Source organism: Mytilus californianus, unplaced genomic scaffold (genome assembly GCF_021869535.1).
Source record: "Mytilus californianus isolate M0D057914Y unplaced genomic scaffold, xbMytCali1.0.p SCAF_4, whole genome shotgun sequence".
Classification (NCBI taxonomy): domain Eukaryota; kingdom Metazoa; phylum Mollusca; class Bivalvia; order Mytilida; family Mytilidae; genus Mytilus; species Mytilus californianus.
Window position 1 is genome coordinate 56,442,927 of NW_026262690.1, and position 21,109 is coordinate 56,464,035.

Genomic DNA, 21,109 nt, shown 5'->3' on the forward strand with positions numbered 1-21,109 from the left:
ACTATTAATATCAGTATAAATTGTGAAAGAACTACAGATTACTCTGAAATAAAGTCTCCATTTGTTTTGAAAAGGGGAGGTAATGATGCAGATAACAGGTGCTGTGTGAATCACTGAATGTAATCCAACATAAACAGAACATCAGTGCAGTTGTGTTTAAAGATGAACAGAAAAGAACGAGCCAGACAGAGATGGCAAATTTTAAAAGAGGTTATAATATTTTTGAAATATCACGAGAAGCTATTTACCTGATAATCATTGAACAATCTTAAAAGGTTTATAATACCAAGATAGATGGAAAAAATTATAGCACAAGCTCATTATGACATAAAAATAAACATAACACAAAATCAATACTTCTTTACTATATATTATTTATTAATCTATGACAAAGAAATTTTAAATCTGTAATGATATTAACCATTTGTATTTACTTTAACTAGAATATCTTTACATCATCAGCAGTGCATCTATTCTTAGTACCATGGGTTCATGGTCTAGTGGTTAGGACCGCAGACCTGCCAACTAGTGTTGGATAATTGGTTGAAATTACCAACCGATTATCTATTACTATCGGTAGAGACAGCAACCAACAGACTATCGGTTATAATCGCATCATTATACCTTGCCCTTTTTTAAATGAAATCATGCATTCGGTCACATTGTACATGTCTAATACGTATATTCCATATCATTGCAGAGTTTTATATGTTCATATTTGATCTTTTGTTTCCTTTTCATATTTTATTTAGCAATTAAAAAAGAAAATCAATTAGAATCCAGATTCGGATTAAAATTAATCAATAAATAAAACAATGCATTTGCATTGAAATATATGCATTTAACCAATGTCTGTTAATTCGTGTGGTATGCGTATTTTTCACTTTTGTGATCATTATTCTTCTGTCAGCTGTGTCATTCGTGCGTCTGTACTTCTAATTGTAAGAATGCGGAATTCTTTCATAGTTAATATGTATCCGATTTGTGATTCGTATATATTTCAATGGCGGACAAACCGACAAAAATAAACGATGTTTGACAAGCAATCTGGAAAGAATTATGACATTTTTAAAGCAACAAATGGATGAAACGTTAATAAAAGGCAATTTGCACCACGTTCTAATGTACCAACAATTTTATTTTGTTGAAAATCAGAATGATTTGATGTATGCTCTCGAGTAACAACAACTGTAATTGAAAGAAAGTATTTCATAAAAAGTTATTTATTTTAAATAAAATACGATCGATCTGTAAAGTAAATGCTTTTACCACGTTTAAAAAGAAAGAAATTGCTTATGTATTTGATTATAGGATGTTTGACATTGTTATTGTCATCTACTGATATTCTCTTTTACAATTTGTTTGACTGTGCATGTAAAATGCAAACCGGAAACGGACCAGAAGTTGATATGCTAAAGGTCCGGAAATATAACGACAATCGATTGAATAAAATCCCAATCGTTTGTCGACATCGCCAAGCCCAACCAACTAATTTCCGATTTATTCCAATCATCAGAACATCACTACTGCCAACTATCCAGATTTTGGCGGTATCATCTCGATTTTCACAAAATCTACCGGAAAAAATTATTGGTTACCGATTTTGAAGTTTTTCTGATCAATTTCTATAAATCTATAATTTTACCTGGCGACATATTTATGACAAGTTTACGACCCTGCGCTAATCAAAGGTCACAACAGGTGTCATAATTTGTTGTTACAGGTAATCTGCTTATCTGATGAGTCATAACAATCCTCAAAATTAATTAATTTGTAAACAGAATCGGTCAGTCAGCATTTCAATTTTAATCAATTTATCATACGATCACAATTTGCAATGTTTACCGTAGTTTCATGACAAAATCGTAATTAACTGAAAGACGAAAACTGTAATGAATTCATTAGAAAACAGCATTTATCTTGAAATTCGTTAAAATTTTTGAAATCAGACGTGTTTCTTTCCAGTTCGGATTGAAAATCTACGACATTTTGTATTCACTTCTACTGTGTATAAGCCTCCGCCAGTAAGAGCACCTCTGAACACAAAGAAAGATAACTCAAATTTTATCCATTTTCTCATTAATACTGATGCCTAACTCAAAATCTGTCTTCATCTTTCTAACTTTTGGACATTGAGGTTAAGGTCTTTTGAGTCATGGTGCAAAGCTAAGAAGGTCTTTGGAGGGGGAAGGGGGGGGGGGGGGTCTTCACTAAGACACTTTGTATCCTTTATTTTTTTTAAGCCATTTTTCTCTATTCTTAAGTTATTTTGCCAATTAATATGTACAAGAATCATGCAAGTAAAAGAAATCAAGGCTTATTAGCTCATCATCAGTATACCAGAAGAAAAAAGAAGAAATATGATACTATTTCAAGAGTAAAAAACAGTGCACACAGAAACGCCGCAAAAATTGTAACCCTTTAAAATCTGGTCGCGCACTAAATCCCCCATGTAGATTTTCAAAAGATGGCAGGTCTGGGACCGATGACTAGAGTGCTGATGGCCCTCAGGGCGCTGAAAATTTCAGTAATCAGAAGCGTGATTTCATCCTCCCACACACATCTCTGATACCCAGACCAGAGTTTAAACTTGAATGGGTACTTTGGGGGCCTCATTGGTCAAAGTTGCCCCCTACTTTGACCTGGAGATCAAGATTGTATCTTGGGGATTTCTATCAGTTATTATAATTATGTCTTAGAGTAGTATTAAAGTATTAGAATTTACATGGATTTTAGTCATCAGTCATGAAGCAATTTAAGGATATAACATGGTGTCAGATTTGGGATCAGTCATTAAGCAATTGATGAATATAACATGGTGTCAGATGTGGGATCAGTCATTAAGCAATTGATGAATATAAAATGGTGTCAGAAGTGGGATTCGAACCCACACACACATTCGTGGACCAGTATACATGCAAAGCGTTGCTTTATGTGATCTGACAGGAAGGCCAGGACATTTTCAACACCTTTAATATCCAGGAAGGAGATGAAGGCAAAGTTGCACGATTTCTTCCATCTTTCTGTCATATTTGGCCGTCACTGGTAAAGTTCATTTCAGGAGGCTGCTTTAAATGGGCTTCCATGGTTTTAACAAAATATAACAAAATCATCAAAGGAATCATATGTTCAAAGTTGAGTACACATATATTACAAATTGGTTTTTAATTAAACAGTTAAAATAAAATCAATCATTGCTATATTTGGTACTGAAAATTTATACTTCTTTACAGTCCTAGGGAAACTTGAGTTGCATTTCTATTGCATCGTTCATAACTGTCCAGAATTATTAAGTTGTAGCTTGCATAATCAAAGAAGTGAGTACATTGTGAGTCTTTGATAATATCTTGTAAATTTTAATAGATTTTTAGAATCTGTAAACAACAAAAAATGATCAGCAATTCAGGCTCTTAGATCTTTGAATATTGTTTTTATTGGTATTAATATTGATTTTGTTATCAGTAAATTAATATCAAGCTAAATATTATTTTTATTATACGACCGCAAAAAATTTTGCAGTCAAATATTGGTATCACGTCATCGTTGTCTTCGGCATCTGCGTTGTCCGAAGAAATTTCGTTTCTGGACAATAACTTTAGTATATGTAAATAGAAATCTATGAAATTTAAACACAAGGTTTAAAACCACAAAAGGAAAGTGGGGATTGATTTTGGGGGTTATGTTCCTAACAGTTTAGGAATAAGGGGCCAAAAAGGGGCCCAAATAAGAATTTTTCTACTTTCCAGACAATAACTTGTGGAAAGGTGTATGGATCTCTCTGAAATTAGATCACAAGTTTCCATACCACAAAGGGATTGTTAGGATTGGCTTTGGGGGGTTATGCCTCAAACCGTTTAGGAATAAGGGGCAAAAAAGGGTGAAAAACAAGGGTTTCCTGGTTAATGGACAATTACTTAAAAGTACAATGTTATGTTTGGATTACCTCCCTTACACTGCTTTTAAATTATGTATAAAGAAATGTTGTATTGTCTTGAGGTGATTAGCTGTCATTTTATTTTTAGAAGATACTATTAAAAATGCTGATTAAGGAATATTAATTTTAGCCATGATTATGTATGTCATTTTCTATTTTAAGACTTTTATGATGTATTTATGGGTAATTATGGTTGCAAACTCCATTGGAAAATTGAATTGAGATTATGACCATATCTTGAGGGAAAGATTTTTTTTTTTTGAAAAGGGGGGGGGGAGGTGAAAACAAATTATTGGGGGGGGGGGACATTTTTTTCTCATTTCAGATTTCAGAAATTAAAAAGAAAATTTCTTCAAATATTATAATTTTTTTTTGCAAAAAAAGGGGGGGGGGTCAATTCACAACAGCATAGTGTATTGCCCAAAAGCAAAAAATTGAATATAAATTCAAATCATATAACCAATTCTAAGTTCTTTGACTACAGTTATTCTGTGTCAGAAACCTATAATGTGTCAAATATTTAATTACAATCCAAATTCAGACCTGTATCAAGCGCGAATATTGTGTCCATTTTTGTCCCAACTGTTCAGGGTTGGACCTCTGCGGTCGTATCCAGCTGCGTTGGCGAAGCAATTTATATACATTTGCGTATTCATGACTCTACAATCTGTCGATACCTGTATCTTGGCATTGCACAAAGTCATAATTTCTCTAACTCATGTTTATGACGTCTTTACACTAAATCCATTGGATGTTGGTTATGAACTGATCGATATTTTAGTCTTGGATGCATGACTTTTTTTATTATTAGTTGTTTTTGGCTTTGAACTAGCTGTCAGTAACTACGAGTACTCTCAGATCTGTACTTAGTGTCTTTTTGTTGTAAGGATGTATAAGTACCCTGCCATGTCCACTCTGTGTTTTTGTTAATTTTTTTTGTGCTTTGTATCTACCGTATCTGATGAGTTAAGCCCTTTTCAACAGTTTTTTATAGTTTGTTCATATGTTGTACTGTTACACCACTGTCCCAGGTTAGGGGGAGGGTTGGGCGCACGCTTACATATTAAACCTTGCCACATTCTGTATGTGCCTGTCCCAAGTCAGGAGCCTGTAATTCAGTGGTTGTTGTTTGTTGCTGTATATCATATTTGTATTTTGTTCATTATTTTGTACATAAATCAGGCCATTTTCATGTTTGAATTGTTTAACATTTGTCATTTCGGGGCCTTTTATTGCTGACTATGCCTGTATGGGCTTTGCTCATTTGTTGAAGGCTGTACGGTGACCTATAGTTGTTAACTTTAGTGTCATTTGGTCTCTTGTGGAGAGTTGTCTCATTGGCAATCATACCACATCTTCTTATTTTTATACGCCCTTTTATGGGACTTATTATGGTATACCTCTGTCCATCTGTCCGTCCATCTGTCCGTCCGTCGTCAACATGTCGGACATTAACTCAAAAACGCTTTAACCAATTTGCATAAAACTTTGGTGAATTGTTTATATCTATTGACGTAAGCTCCCTTTCGTTTTTTATAAATTTTAGATTTTACGTTTCCGAGTTATGGGGTTTTATTCATTAAAAAAAGGGAGATTTTCCAGTTTTCGGACAATAACTCAAGAATGCTTTCACCAACTTGCAAGAAATTGTGGTGAATTGTTTATATCTATTGACATGAGCTCCCTTTTGATTTTTATATATTTTAGATTTTACGTTTCCGAGTTACAGGGTTTTATTCCTAAAAAAAGGGGGATTTTCCAGTTTTTAGACAAAATATCAAAAATGCTTTCAGCAGTTCTTATGAAACTTTGGTGAATTGTTTATATCTATTGATGTAAGCTTTATAAATTTCACATTTTACATTTCTGAGTTATGGGGTCTTATTCATTAAAAAAGGGGGGATTTTCTGGTTTTCGGACAATAACTCAAAAATGCTGTCAGCAATTCTCATGAAACTTTGGTGAATTGTTTATGTCTATTGATGTAAGCCCTCTTTACATTTTCATAAATTTCTAATATGACATTGAGAATTAATTGAACTTTAATTGTTTATAGTCTGACAACAGATTTACTAAGTATTGGGCAACAGCACAGTGTATTGCACAACAGCAAGAAATCTTTAATTGAATATAAATTCAATTCATATAACCAATTTCAAGTTCTTTGACTACATTTATTCAGAAACCTATAATATGTCAAATATTTAATACAATCCAAATTCAGACCTGTATCAAGCTTGAATATTGTGTCCATTTTTGCCCCAACTATTCAGGGTTGGACCTCTGCGGGCATATCCAGCTGCGCTCAGCGAAGCAGTTTATTATATCTTAGGGTCCTATTGATTTTAACGCAATCAGAGAAATAACAAAAGGTACAGAGAAGAATATGTACAGTTAATATTTGTTTGGCAAATGCACTTAACTGTGTGATAATGGTATTATGATGACAGTAAGATAGGTCCAATTTTAGAAAAGACTCTATAAATAAAAAAATTGAAATCATAAAAAAAATACACAAAATTAAGGTTAGGCTTTTCAGCTATCCAAACAAAATATGCAGTTTTCCATCCACTATATATAATTTCTTCCTTTGCAGGCTTTAAGTGGGAGACAATCATCTGATACATGTAAACATTCAGTATCTGTCAGAAGGTTTAGTGGATATGGATTGTTAAATACAACTGTACAAGAAGTGGAGGGTTTTAAAGGTGCCGTGTGGTACAGATATACATGTCCTTATCAACAGGATTTACAAATGAATATAAGGTTTGTGCAAATTGTTTAACAGTTTCTGTACTTTTTTGAGTATGTCAGATTTTTACTGATGATTTTAGCTTTGTTTTCCTGGGTACATAGTTTGTCTTTGATCTTAGATGTAAATGCCTCTTTCCTGTGTAAGATATATACCGCTAGACTAAAGAAGAAAGGTCTGTGTATGATAGCATAGAGAAGAAAGGTCTAAGTAAGATAGTGCATTGAATTCAATGAAGAATTTCATTTATGAGAACCCTTAAAGGAGATGTACAAAATGAATGCATAAGACAGAAAATTAAAGAAATTTCTAATTAAGATACTGTAGTACAGAGAGAAAGTTTCTGTATATGATTTAAGAATAAGAAGATATGATATGATTGCCAATGACACAACTAATCACCAGAGACCAAAAAGCAAAGATGTAAACAACTATGAACTATAGGTCACCTACCACCTTTTACAATGATAAAAACCTATACTGTATAGTAAGCTATAAGCAACGCTGGTATGACAACATATTAAACAATTCAAAAGAGAAAACCAATGGTATGATAGCCTATTTAAAAAATTAATGTGTAAGATAATCCAAAGAAGAAATTTCTGTGTAGGTTAGCCTATTAAAGAAATTTCAGTGCAATAAAATTTACTTTAAAAAAAACAGAAACAGAGGGGAGAATATGCCAAGCGGATGTTATTCATACTCTTTTTTTGACTAGTATGTTTAACTCAGTTAATTCATGTCTTCAGAAATTCTCATTTCAGTTGTTAATTTTATGACATACTTTATTGTGCTAGACTTAAAGCTTTGCTTTTCAAGTTTAGAATTTAGGTTATATAATATTAAGGCTTGTTTTATTTCGGGTATCCTGGTGTGATTTTCACACATTTATTTTATATCTTTTTTTTGTTTCTAGACATCTTCCTGGAACAATAAATGCAGACACATTGTTAGGTTTTAACAACACTGGAAATGTTTGTAAGTAGCCAGATAATTTGAAAATTGTAGTACCATTGCAAGATTCCCTAGTTAACTTAATTGATGTTAGATACATAATGAAATCAAAGCTTTTTATTGAATTGATCTAGTCTTTTAAAAATTTCAGAACTTACAAATCAATATTTATGTTGTGGTGCTAAAAAATTTACTTATTTTTTTAACTCAAATGGTTCTTAGGGAAGATTGTCCTCTCCTATTCCAATTAATTAGTTTAAACCAAAGTTGCATGATTTATCCTTTTGGTAAAAAATATTTCTTTGTAAATTATTTTTTGATTCATCACAAAAAAAAAATGGCCACCATGGCAGAAAATAGAATAAAAGGGTAAAATGCAAGTAATTGTCTTATATCTTGAAAACCATGACAGAAAACCATAAATGATTAGAAATTTTGACAGAAAAATGTTAAGAATGTCAAGATCTCCTTACTCAATTTCTATCTAAGAAATCAGGCAACTCCTCATAGGAGCTCTTGCCCTTAAATGATGATTTTTTTTACCAGATTCAGAGATTTTGCTAAAATGTTGAAATTTATTAAGAAGATAGAGACTGTTAACAGCAAACATTATCTACAATACAAGATTTATGAAACCTCCAGCTTAACTTTAAGCATAGGTTGACTCTTTCTAGGAAAATAACGATTTTTGAACTTAGACTGTTTGCCTATTATCTTGAAACCTAACAAAGATAGAAAGAAACTGTAGACAGAAAAAATTATCAGCAATAAAAATCTATAAAAATGCCAATATGAACAAAACCATCAAGTCACTCCTTATAGAAATTATTGCCCTAAAATGACAATTTTTGCCAAGTCTAGCATTGTTTGCTTGTTATCTTGAAAATTTAATGGATAAACAGAAACAAATGATCTGTATTACAAGAAAATAGGAATGATATGACCAATTGACTCTTTAAAGAAGTTATTGCCCTTGAATAAAAATATTTTGTCAAATTATTGCTTTTCCTCCTTTAATCTTGAAAATTTTCATAGGCAGACACTGAGTCAATATGCACAAATTATTTCAGGTAGGCGGTATTAGTAACTTTTTTTTTTCAATTCCTCTGTCCATATGGTAAACTTGAATATGTAATATTTCATTTCACAGCTGAGACATTTTCACATATTTATTGAATTTCAGGTCACCATTTGAGATTTAATTATCTGCAAGTTAGCAAACTCTGAAGAGGTTTGTTGATGTGGCTTATTAATGTAAAAAAAAAATACCCTATTTTCGAGCAATGAAATGATCTGGAAATTCAGTTCTTTGAAAACCTTTAATAACTCTATAGTTTTTACATCTTTATTCTATGGTCCTCTACTCTTCAAAACAGCACACATAGTTATAACTGTTAAGCGCAGTCAAAAAGCGGGACATAGGTATGCTGTTTCCGGCGTCGGCGGCATCATCAACAATGTATTAGTTTGTGATTAGGTCTGGTTTATGGTGAACCACTAGTGGTAGGTCAATGATATTTGGTATGTATTTGTATAAGCATTGGCAAATCTCATTTCCATGGAGATTATTTGACCCTGCCCCCTCAGTCATGGTCTAATGACTTTGAAACTTTTGCTTAGGTTACATGTACTAGTTTGTGATTAGGTCTAGTTTATGGTGAACCACTAGTGGTAGGTCAATGATATTTAGTATGCAGTTGTATTAGCATTGGCACATCCCATTACCACAGAGATTATTTGGCCCTGCCTCCTCAGTCATGGTCTATTGACATTTAAACTTTGCTTAGTTTACATGTATTAGTTTGTGATTAGGTCAGTTTATGGGGAGCCACTAGTGGTAAGTCAATGATATTTGGTATGCAGTTGTATAAGCATTGGCATATCTCATTTCCATGGTGATTATTTGGCCCCGCCCCCTCAGTCATGGTCTATTGACTTTGAAACTTTTGCTTCGTTTACATGTATTAGTTTGTGATTAGGTCAGTTTAAGATGAACCACTTATGTTAAGTCAATGATATTTGGTATGCAAATGTATTGGCATTTGCAAGTTTCATTTCCATGGAGATTTTATAACCCCACACCCTCATTTTGGTTCATTGACTTTGTAATTTTTACATAGTTTACAAGTTAATGTTTGTGTTTGTTTAAAGGGAACGACTTATGAGATTTCAATGGTATTTGGTATACAGTTGTATTAGTCTTGACACATCTCATTTCCATGGAGATTTTTTAGCCCTGTACCTTCAGTCATGGTTCATTGACTTTAAATATTTGCATAACTTACATATTAATAAAGTATTGCTATTTTAATTCCAACATTTGCATTATCAAAATAACAAATAGATGAGACATATCTCTGTGTTAACTTAATTTTATAAATCTTTTGATTATACAAAACAGTATTTTATAATACACAATGAACTATGTTAAAACTTTATAATACTTTTCAGGTGTATGGCCATCAGAAGAAATAATGGCTTATTATTGCATGAAAAATATAGAGCAGTTCAAGTAAGATTTAATTTTGAAAATGATAAAATCAGTAGATGTATTACAGTATATATATATATATGAATCAAGTCTTTGTGTTGGATCTGTAATGTAAATTCATACAAAAAGTTAGTTTTGTTTACATAGATAAACAAGTTTTTGTTCAAATTATACAAAGTGTACTAAAGTACTAACTAGAAAAAATAAGTCTAGACTTAAAGAAACAAATTTAACATAAGATCAATTTGAATTTCTTTACAAAATTAGTCAATATATAATTCACTAGTAACTGTTAACTGCAATTGTTATCTTTTCAACTCTTGCTCTTTTTAATTCTGTAAAAAAATGATACTGAATGAATGGTACAGTGTTTGCACGTAGATTTCAATAACCTTTTTTCATGTAGAAACTGTAATGTATGTGAGCTTGGAGGAGGAATGACCTGTCTTGCTGGTATTGCTGTAAGTAGGAATGTTTAATAATTCCCCTACTTATAATTATAGTTGTAAATTGTATAGACTGCATTTTGAATTTTGAGAAATAATTCATTTAATTTCATCAGTTTTGTAAATTATTAAAAAATGTTTTAATTATCAGACTTATAGCTATAAAGTACTGACTACCGGTAATAGCAAGTACAAAATTAGAACAATGTTGAATTGAATGTTTAGCATTTTTATAACCATGTTTTCAACACTTCAGTTATAATGTCTCTTAACTATATAAGCTTGGAATGTACTATGAGGGCTATCTATAAACAGTTAAACTTTGAAATTGAGTTTTTTTTATTACTAATGTTGTAGTTTTGTATTTACTGACTTCTTTAAATAGCATAAATAATTTTGAATATGAAATCAAATAGAACTATCAAACTGTGGAATTACAATAAATCCCCAAAATGTTAGTTTACATTGTTAATTTTTACCTTATATTTTCTTTTCTTTTTTGGTAGATGTGTATGCTATCAGAGGCAAATCATATTCTAGTTACTGATGGAAATGAAGATTCTGTTTTAAGTAAGATTTGTGAATGCTACCTTAAGAGTACAGTTGAGATTTGATTAAAAATTCTGTTTAAGTTCATGTTTTTTAGTAGTACCTTTTTTTTTCTGTTATAAATAATTTTGGACTTGTTAAGTTTGCAAGCGCAAGTAGAAGTAGAAGTAAATTTCATCAAAGCTCTTATCATCATTTGTTAAAGCCCTTTTTAGAAATTCATTTGTGGAATCACAAATTTTACTCTAATAAAATTATAATTTTAAGTTGGTTATCTCCCTTCATGGGAAGTAGAACTTCTCCCCGGCAATGAAGCTCAATGAAGAGTCAATGATTAGTAGTTTTTAAACCCTGATGATTTAAAGATCATATTTGGTTCATATTAATATAAAAATTATTAATGGTATTTTGTCTTCCAACATACCTGTTATCTAACTGGATTATAAACTTGGAAATGTTTGTAAACTAAAGTAACACATTGTTTTCTATTTGACTTCTCACTGTTGTTCTGGACTGGATCGAACTAGTTTTCATACCAGTATACTTCCCTCTGGACTGGATCGAACTAGTTTTCATACCAGTATACTTCCCAACAAGGGGAAGAAATATTTAAATGTAATTTTAAATCATGTTTCAATTTTGGAAGTGAGTTTCTAGAAAGTCCTTTAAACACAAGGTTGGTAACAATTGCGATATATTTTTATTAAATCCTCAAAAGTATTTGAATACAGAAACTTAGCCATGTTAGCATAAAGAATGAATTTTTTTAAAGGGCTGAGATTTGGGCAATTATTTTTGTTTTTGTCTATTTCTCAGAAACTGATATAGCATTGGTATTCACCACTACAGATCTATTATACTGTAGGATTATTGCATGAGCTTCCAAGTGCAATATATATTCTACAAGATATAATATTCACCAATAGTCATGCAATTACTCTTAAAAAAGTTATATTTTGCACTATAGCAATATCATATAATTTTGCACACTAATTTTACATTACATTCTGTGGGAAATATAACGTTGCATACAATAAAATTATTTATCTATATTATGTTTCCCTGATACAGACATACATCTCACACTTGTGGAACTTTGGTTGAGATTAGCATTTGTCCATTTCTCAGATGATATTTCACCTTCACAATTTAATTTTGGATGGTACATCAGTTCTAAATCATTTTATTTACCATGACATATATATTTTTTTGCTTGAATGGCTTTAGTTTAAAGTCTTTAATTAGGTTAGTTTCTCAAAATCCCATTGTTGTATATCAATGGTATTCTTCTGTTCTTATTAACTGGTAATACAAACTAATTTCTGAATATTTGGTTCTTAACCTCTTTATCTTTCATACTTGAATACTTATGCTTATGATCTGACCTTTAGATCTGAACCTGTGATCATGACCTTCATTGTACAAATGGCCATTCTTTTTTAACTCAAAAAGGTAGCCATCTCACATAGTTAAAATGAATTCTAATATGGCAACCTATATATTGTCAACTGGTATAATCACAGTATATCTACTTTAAGCGCAAATGCATTAATACACAAAATTGGCTGTTCTGGGTTACGCCCAACTTATTTATACGATCATTTAAACTCAATTTGCAACTGTAAAACCCACGTTTTACGTAGACCATACAATACTGTTATCTCTATTCTAATGCAAAATGAACAAATCAGGCCGTTTCAGTTATTATTTCGGTGTAAAATTTCATAAAACCAAAATGCTGCAAAATGATGTTATTGTCTTTATGCAACTAAACAAGGCGAAGTCATATGTATGCTTCCGGCATCAAATGTAAACACCGGGCATTTTCAAGCTTCTTGTACACCTCAGCATGTAATAAAATTAGATAAAAAGAACATTTTAGGTGAATAATGTGAGTTTTTTTATTATTGAATAATATATATAATATTATTAAAATTATTATATGGGGGTAAAACGGATCAGCCTAAACAGTATTGTGAGTATATGGCTTTCACGGTTGACAAAAGTACCGTATTTGTCCTATTTGAATTGAAATAATTCATGGCAGCCATAGATTTGTTTTCATTTTACCACGGGTTAGGCATTTATATTCATATTTTACCCCTAGCCTTAGCTTGGGATAAATAATCGAATATGAATGCCCAACCCATGGTTAAATGAAAACAAATCTATGGCTGCAATGAATTATTTCTTTAGCGTCCATGTCTGAGAAACATACAATCTTGAATATTTCAGATCTAACATGCATTCTTTTCTTTTACAGATTTAAGTAAAATTATTCAAGATAAAGAAAATAAAGTTAGTTTTAAAGTTGAAGATTGTGAAACAAGGTAAATTGATGAAAATACATTTTTTGTATATGAAGAAACTACCTTTGAAAGACTGAGTTTACTGTATATTGGGCCTTCTTCTATTGAGAGTTGTTCCTACAAAAGCTGAAACCAAATTTAAGAAATCTTGGGAGATATTACTTCATTTCTTGAAAAGGTGCTAGTTGTCAGAGATTGCTAAGAGAAGATCATCTCAAATCAGGAATTCTCCTATGGCAGGATCTAGACATATTTTTTTTCACAACAGGCAAAAGCTCATGGTATTACATGTATCCGTATCTCTGGCAAAATTGCCTCTTTCACATTTGTCTTTTAATGATTTATTTTTCTCTCCTGCGAAGAAAGTCACAGTATGTGAGACAAAGGTATTACTATCCGGTGGCGGCGGCGTAAACTATTTGTTTAAAGCTTTATATTTCAGATGGTAGAAGACCTGGATGCTTCATACCTTGTATTCAGATACCTTATGTAATAATGTTTCCGTCTGTTATATGCCCATTGTCCTTGACCTCATTTTCATGGTTCATTGACTGCTTGAAAAAAAATTACAGTTTTTTTGTCATGTGAATTTCTCACTTATTATGAGTAAAATGATAACTATATTTGGTATATGGATTCCTTGCAAAGTCTACATGTCCGTCAGACAGGGTTAACCTGACCTCCACCTTAATTCATGGATCAGTGATCAAGGTTAAAGTTACGTGATTAGGTCCTTTTCTCAGATACTACAAGCAGCAGGTCAACTATATGTGGTGTATGGAATGATTGTAAGGGGTACATGTCAGACTGGCAGGTTTCATCAGACCTTGACCTCATTTTCATGGTTCATTGGTCATTGTAAATTTTTTGTGTTTTGGTCTGTTTTTCAAGTACTGTAAGCAATAGGTTAACTATATTTGGTGTATTGAATGATTGTAAGGTGTACATGTCTATCCAGCTGGTGTCATCTGACCTTTACTTCATTTTAATGGTTCATTGGTCAATGTTAAGTTTTTGTCAAACCTGTGACTTTTGTCGCAGAAAGCTCGACATAGGGATAGTGATCCGGCGGCGGCGTTAACTAACTTCTTAAAAGCTTAATATTTCAGAAGGCAGAAGACCTGGATGCTTCATACTTTGTATATAGATGCCTTATGATATGAAATTTTTGTCTGTCATATGTCCATTGTCCTTGACTTCATTTTCATGGTTCAGTGATACTTGAAAAAAAAGTTCAGATTTTTTGTAGTGTTAATTTCTTTCTTATTATGAGTAATAGGATAACTATATTTGGTATGTGCGTACCTTGCAAGGTCCTCATACTGGTCAGACAGTTTTCACGTGACCTCAACCTCATTTCATGGATCAGTGAACAAGGTTAAGTTTTTGGTGGTCAAGTCCATATCTCAGATACTATAAGCAACAGGTCTACTATATTTGGTGTATGTAATGATTGTAAGGTTTACATGTCCAAATGGCAGGTGTCATCTGACCTTGATCTAATTTTCATGGTTCAGTGGTTATAGTTTAGTTTTGTGTTTTGGTCTGTTTTTCTAATACTGTATGCAATAGGTCAACTATATTTGGTGTATGGAAATATTTTACGATGTACATGTCAGTCTGGCAGGTTTTATTTGACCTTGACCTAATTTTCACAGTTCATTTCTTAAAGTTAAGTTTTTGGGATTTAGTCTGTTTTTCTAATACTGTATGCATAAGGTCAACTATATTTGGTGTATGGAAATATTTTATGATGTACCGTACATGTCAGTCTGGCAGGTTTTATTTGACCATGACCTCATTTTCACAGTTCATTGCTTATGTTAAGTTTTTGTGTTTTGGTCTGTTTTTCTAATACTGTATGCAGTAGGTCAACTATATTTGGTGTATGGAAATATTATACGATGTACATGTCAGTCTGGCAGGTTTTATTTGACCTTGACCTAATTTTCACAGTTCATTTCTCAATGTTAAGTTTTTGTGATTTGGTCTGTTTTCTAATACTGTATGCATAAGGTCAACTATATTTAGTGTATGGAAATATTTTACGATGTACATGTCAGTCTGGCAGGTTTTATTTGACCTTGACCTCATTTTAACGGTTCATTGCTTATGTTAAGTTTTTGTGTTTTGGTCTGTTTTTCTTAAACTTTAAGCAATAGGTCAACTGTATTTGGTGTATGGAATGATTGTAAGGTGTATATGTCTGTCTGGCAGTTATCATCTGACCTTCACCTCATTTTCATGGTTCATTGATCAATGTTCATTTTTCCTGGGTAACTTTGTTTCTTAGATACTATAAGCAATAGGTCAACTATATTTGATGCATGGAATGATTTTTAGGTGTTCATGTCTGTCTGGCAGGGTTCATCTGACCTTGACTTCATTTCATGGTTCATTGGTCAATATAGAATTTCAATGGTTTGGTCTGTTTCTTTTATAATATATAAGCAATAGGTCATCTATATTCTGTGTATGGAATGATTGTATTGAAGGTGTAAATGTATTTCCGGCTTGGTTTATCTGACCTACACCTCATTTTCTTGGATCATAAATGTTAATGTGATACTTGTAGTAAAACTTTTTATGTAGGACTATCAACATAAAATCAATGGTCAGTATAAAAGGCAAGACATTTCAGCATGTGCACTCTTCTTGTGCTTTGGTATTTTTTTTCAAATACTGTTAGCAATAGGTCAACTATAATGGGTGTATGGAATGATTCTAAGGTGTACATGTCTGTCTAGTCGGTGTTATCTGACCTTGACCTCATTTCATGGTTCATTGGTTAACATTAAGTTTTTGTGTTTTGGTCTGTTTTTCAAATACTCATAGTAATAGGTCAACTATAATTGGTGTATGGAATGATTGTAAGGTGTACATGTCTGTCTAGTCAGTATCATCTGACCTTGACCTCATTTACTGATTCATTGGTTAACATTAAGTTTTTGTGTTTTGGTCTGTTTTTAAATTACCATAAGCAATGTTTAGTGTATGGAATAATTGTAAGGTGTACATGTCTGTGTGACAGTTTTTTATCTGACCTTGACCTTATTGTCATGGATCTTCAAAATGTTAAGTTTTTGTGATACTTGTAGTAAAACCTTTATCTTTAAGACTTTCAACATAAAATCAATGGTCAGTTAAGCAGGTGAGACATTTCAGCGTGTGCACTCTTGTTTTATTATTAATTAATCTTGTCAGTAACAAACTTGTTTGCCTCCAGTTATGACTTCAACATTTTTTTTCTGCAATAATCTTAGTCCGTCAAACAGGGTTAACCTGACCTCCACCTCAATTCATGGATCAGTGATCAAGGTTAAAGTTAAGTGATTAGGTCCGTTTCTCAGATACTACAAGCAGCAGGTCAACTATATGTGGTGTATGGAATGATTGTAAGGGATACATGTCAGACTGGCTGGTTACATCTGACCTTGACCTCATTTTCATGGTTCATTGGTCAATGTTAATTTTTTTGTGTTTTTTGTCTGTTTTTCAAGTACTATGAGCAATAGGTCAACTATATTTGGTGTATCGAATGATTGTAAGGTGAACATGTCTGTCTGGCAGGTATCATCTGACCTTGACCTCATTTTTATGGTTCAATGGTCAATGTTAAATTTTTGTGTTTTGGTCTGTTTTTCAAATACTAATATCAATAGGTCAGCTATATTTGATGTATGGAATGATTGTAAGGTGCACATATCTGTCTGGCAGGTACAATCTGACCTTGACCTCATTTTCATAGTTCATTGGTCAATGTTAAGTTTTTGTGTTTTGGTCTGTTTTTCAATTAGCATACGTAATAGGTCAACTATATTTGGTGTATGAAGTGCCACAATTTATCTGACTTTGACCTCATTGTCATAGATCTTTAAAAATGTTAAGTTTTTGTATTTGCTTTTAGTAAAACCTTTATCTTTAAGACTTTCAATATAAAGTCAACGGTCAGTGAAGCAGGCGAGATATTTCAGCGTGTGCACTCTTGTTTCACATTTATATCAATCTTTTTGAAGTGAAACAATCTCATTAAATGGCAATTTTTGTGGTCTACTAGCTACAAAAAACTTTCACTTGATTGAATAAAATCACATTAATTAGACAACAACATGATTATAGCAGGTTCTTCAGGACAAGGCACAAGGAAATTACATTCCCTGAAATGTAGATGTAATAGTTCATTCAGAAAGGTCTTAGCTATGGTATACATATATATATATATATAGAAAGTTCAAGTTCAAGTTATTAAAGTTATTTATAGAAATGTATGATTGTTTTTGTTTTTACTATGTACTGTTGAATTTTGACTTATGAAGGGCTTTAGTGCAAAACATCAAAAGCTGCCAAAATAGCCTCATTTTGAGATCTTGTCATTATCATTTGATATGCAAGAGCTTTACCCAAAAAGATATTTTGCTACAAAATGTATTTTCCAAAGATGTTAAAATGAGTGTAAAATATCTTTTTGGGTAAAGTGTTTACTCATTTATATTTCGACTATAAATTATGCATTAAAGGCCAATTTAGATCAAATATATAAATTTCGACATGTTAATGGCATCATGGTAACTAACATTACAATAAATCTTTCTTCTCTTAAGTTTAAAGATTTATCAATAAAATTGACATAATTTTAAAAGGCTTTTAATTTATAAGTTTACTTATTTTGCTATTTCAAGGGTCTACTAATGGCTCTTATCTTACCTCCCCCTTTACCCTTTCTACTTATCTGATGTCTACAAATGTCTTGAGGTCCACATGTCATTGTACCAAGCCCTCAGACAATACATTCTTTATAAGAAATCTGAATATTACCACCAGTGGAGACTGAATATTTAAAGTCACATACAAATGTGTACCTAGTTTTTATATTTTCATTACAGAGTACTTAGATGGGGAGATGGAGAGTTAGAACAAGATCTGACAAATAAGTTTGACTTTGTGTTGTGTGCTGACTGGTAAGCTAATTTATTACACAAAACTGATCCAATTGTAGGCCCTTTCACTTGATATTTTTTGTGACAATATTGGCTGTCCATTAAAATTTTGTCTGAAACTAGTCTGACAATCAGTGTGAATCAAATTCCTGACACACAGTCTGTTTAGCATCCTTGCAAACCATCCAACATACCTACCAATTAGTTTGCAGAAAATAGAAATAATTCATCGATAATTCACTTTTCCAGTAAAATGGCAAGTGCTATTGGAACTATGTGTTGTGTAAAAACTTAATGTTAAAGACATAATTGTGATGGTTTTCCATAGACCCTTAGATATATTATTAATTGCTTAAACCCCCCTCATTCTTGTTTGATAAGGTATATAATTTCTTATTTTTCCAGCATAAGTCTCTCATTAATTTTATTTATTTCAGTCTGTTTTTTGAAGAAGGAAGAGAGGATCTAATAAAAAAAGTATTCAATCTCTTGAAAGATGAGGTATGTACAGAGATAAAGGAGAAAAACAAATGTATAATGTGTCCTTTCTCTCTCATTCACAACAGATGAACAAATGCACATACTAATACTTTTGTTTACATTGTTTACTAACAATATGGAGATGATATATTTTTGCCGATCAAGAGCTTCCTTTTACAAAGCTTTTTATTACTTACTAGTATAGTTCTGATGTATAAAGTGTGCAATAATTGCAGGTTACTTTAAATCTTTGATCATATTCTGATGATATTTTGCTGTTATAAAATTCTTAGATTGTACAACTATAAACATCAGTTACGTATGTATGACCATGATCTTTATTAAAAGACTATGGTGGTACAACAATAATTTTTCTCAAACAGCTATAATTATCATCTATAGAAGCGAAGTCAGAGTACAGGATTACACTGTTGTCACTGAGAATGTCTGACTAGGTAATATGAAAAGGATGCTTGAGTAATAAGACATTATTTAACTTATTTTCTCAAGATTGGCACTGAAAATTTAAGAAAATAATATATATATAAAAAAAGCTTGTTGGCTAAAGATTAAGATGGAGATAAAAAAAACCAAAATACATCCAGAGGTAAACAGTTTAGAATTTTTTCTCTCTCATATATGCAAAAAGTCAAACAGATTTTTTTGCCCCTGCCATGGCGGAGGGGGCATTAAGTTTTACCCTTGTCCATCTGTATGTCCGTCCGTACATCCCAAAATTAGTTTCTGTTCTCTAACTTTAGTTTGTCTCAACTAAATGTTATGAAACTTATACACCATGCTTATTATCACCAAGCACAGATCAAGGTTGAATTTGGGTGGCGTCACTTTTACTGTTCTGGAGTTATGTCCCTTTTATAAATTAAAAAATTGCAGAATTAGCACTTTATTAGCTGTATATTTTTCAAGCGGGATCATCTGTGTCATATGGACACATTCTTCATTTATTACAAAACAAGCTACACATATGTTAGGTTTAATACTTTTATATTCGTAATTGACAGGGTACATCATTAATGTTTGCTCCAAAAAGAGGCACCACTTTCGACGATTTCGTTTCTTTAGCCAAATCAGTATTTAATGTAGAAGTGATGGAAAATTATGATGATACTATCTGGGATTTACACTGCAAGGTAATTTGTTTTAATTGATCTATGATAAAATCAAGAACATTGATCAAAATAAAACTCCTTAATCTAGTGTTTACTGCAAAATGTTGCTTATCTTTAATTGTTAAAGCCTGTCATCATCCAAATGTAGGTAGACACAATGTTTGTATTTGATTACTAATTTTTTTTGTTATTTATTTTAACCGATAAAAAAATGATACAATCACTCATCAACTTTATAGATACAGGTTTTTCTACAGCATTTCTCAAAAACTTCTGATGTCAGGGGGATATGATTTTATAATAAAGCATTCTGAAAATTCAAACTTTTTAAAATAAATATAGAAATGGTTGTCTGTATCTTTATTTTTGTTCATGATAGAATGTTTGTGTTGAAGGCAGATGTTTGGTAATTCCTGTAGAATTGTTTGACAACTTGTTTTGACTTGAGGGATTTATGCATGACATACCATACCACCATTTGTCTTTCATTGAAGACTGTATAATTAAATGCAGTTGTTGTTCTTATTTTACCAATTTGAAAATCTTAGTTTATTATTTTGATCCTGTTGCTCTCTAGTATTTGTAAAACATTTTATAAATTTTCTGAATTTACAGTTCTTATTTATCTAAACATATTTGTAACTAATTCTCTTTGTATTATTTTCAGTTAAAGACAGATGCCAATGGACTTTATGATGAGAATATACATTATCCATTGTTTATGAAATTGACAAAGAAACAATCATGAACTACTCAATTTTTACCATGTGATATTTACATGATATTTTTTTTACCACTTTACATTCCTTCCAGTGTTTAATGTCTAAATATTTTTACCACAATAAAGGATCATTTACTTTATTTTTTGTCTTTTGCCTACAGTGAGTTACTAGTTAAGTGAAGGTGAGATATGCATGCTAATCTGACTCCTGCAATGTTTAGCTTCAATGTCAGCAACATCAGAAATAAATTTGAAGAAATGTTTTCATGTCAAATTTTAGACATATAAGATTCTGTGTGTCAAAAATTTTATAACAATTTCTTTTAGGGTAATTTTATCAAACAGAAAAAAATAGATGATTAGTGAATTTTCTATCTATTTTAATGACAAAAATGTCATTCTTCAA

At 31.8% G+C, this 21,109-nt stretch overlaps 1 protein-coding gene across 1 annotated transcript; it reads left to right on the plus strand.

Moving 5' to 3' along the window:
* Nucleotides 1–44: 44 nt before the first annotated feature.
* Nucleotides 45–20,843, plus strand: LOC127698495 (calmodulin-lysine N-methyltransferase-like). Its single transcript, XM_052202000.1, has 11 exons — nt 45–210; nt 6,531–6,700; nt 7,603–7,664; nt 10,092–10,152; nt 10,538–10,592; nt 11,084–11,147; nt 13,390–13,456; nt 18,319–18,393; nt 18,810–18,873; nt 19,875–20,003; nt 20,650–20,843. Exons 1-11 carry the CDS (start codon nt 163–165, stop codon nt 20,728–20,730), a joined length of 876 nt encoding a protein of 291 aa, XP_052057960.1. The 5' UTR covers nt 45–162; the 3' UTR covers nt 20,731–20,843.
* Nucleotides 20,844–21,109: the final 266 nt, after the last annotated feature.

Bases quoted from the DNA above. Each gene is read 5' to 3' on its own strand.
- LOC127698495 (XM_052202000.1), top strand. From the start codon at position 163: ATGAACAGAAAAGAACGAGCCAGACAGAGATGGCAAATTTTAAAAGAG. The intron at 10,153-10,537 runs GTAAGATTTAAT...TTTTTCATGTAG, and splicing joins AAAAATATAGAGCAGTTCAA to AAACTGTAATGTATGTGAGC. The intron at 10,593-11,083 runs GTAAGTAGGAAT...CTTTTTTGGTAG, and splicing joins CCTGTCTTGCTGGTATTGCT to ATGTGTATGCTATCAGAGGC.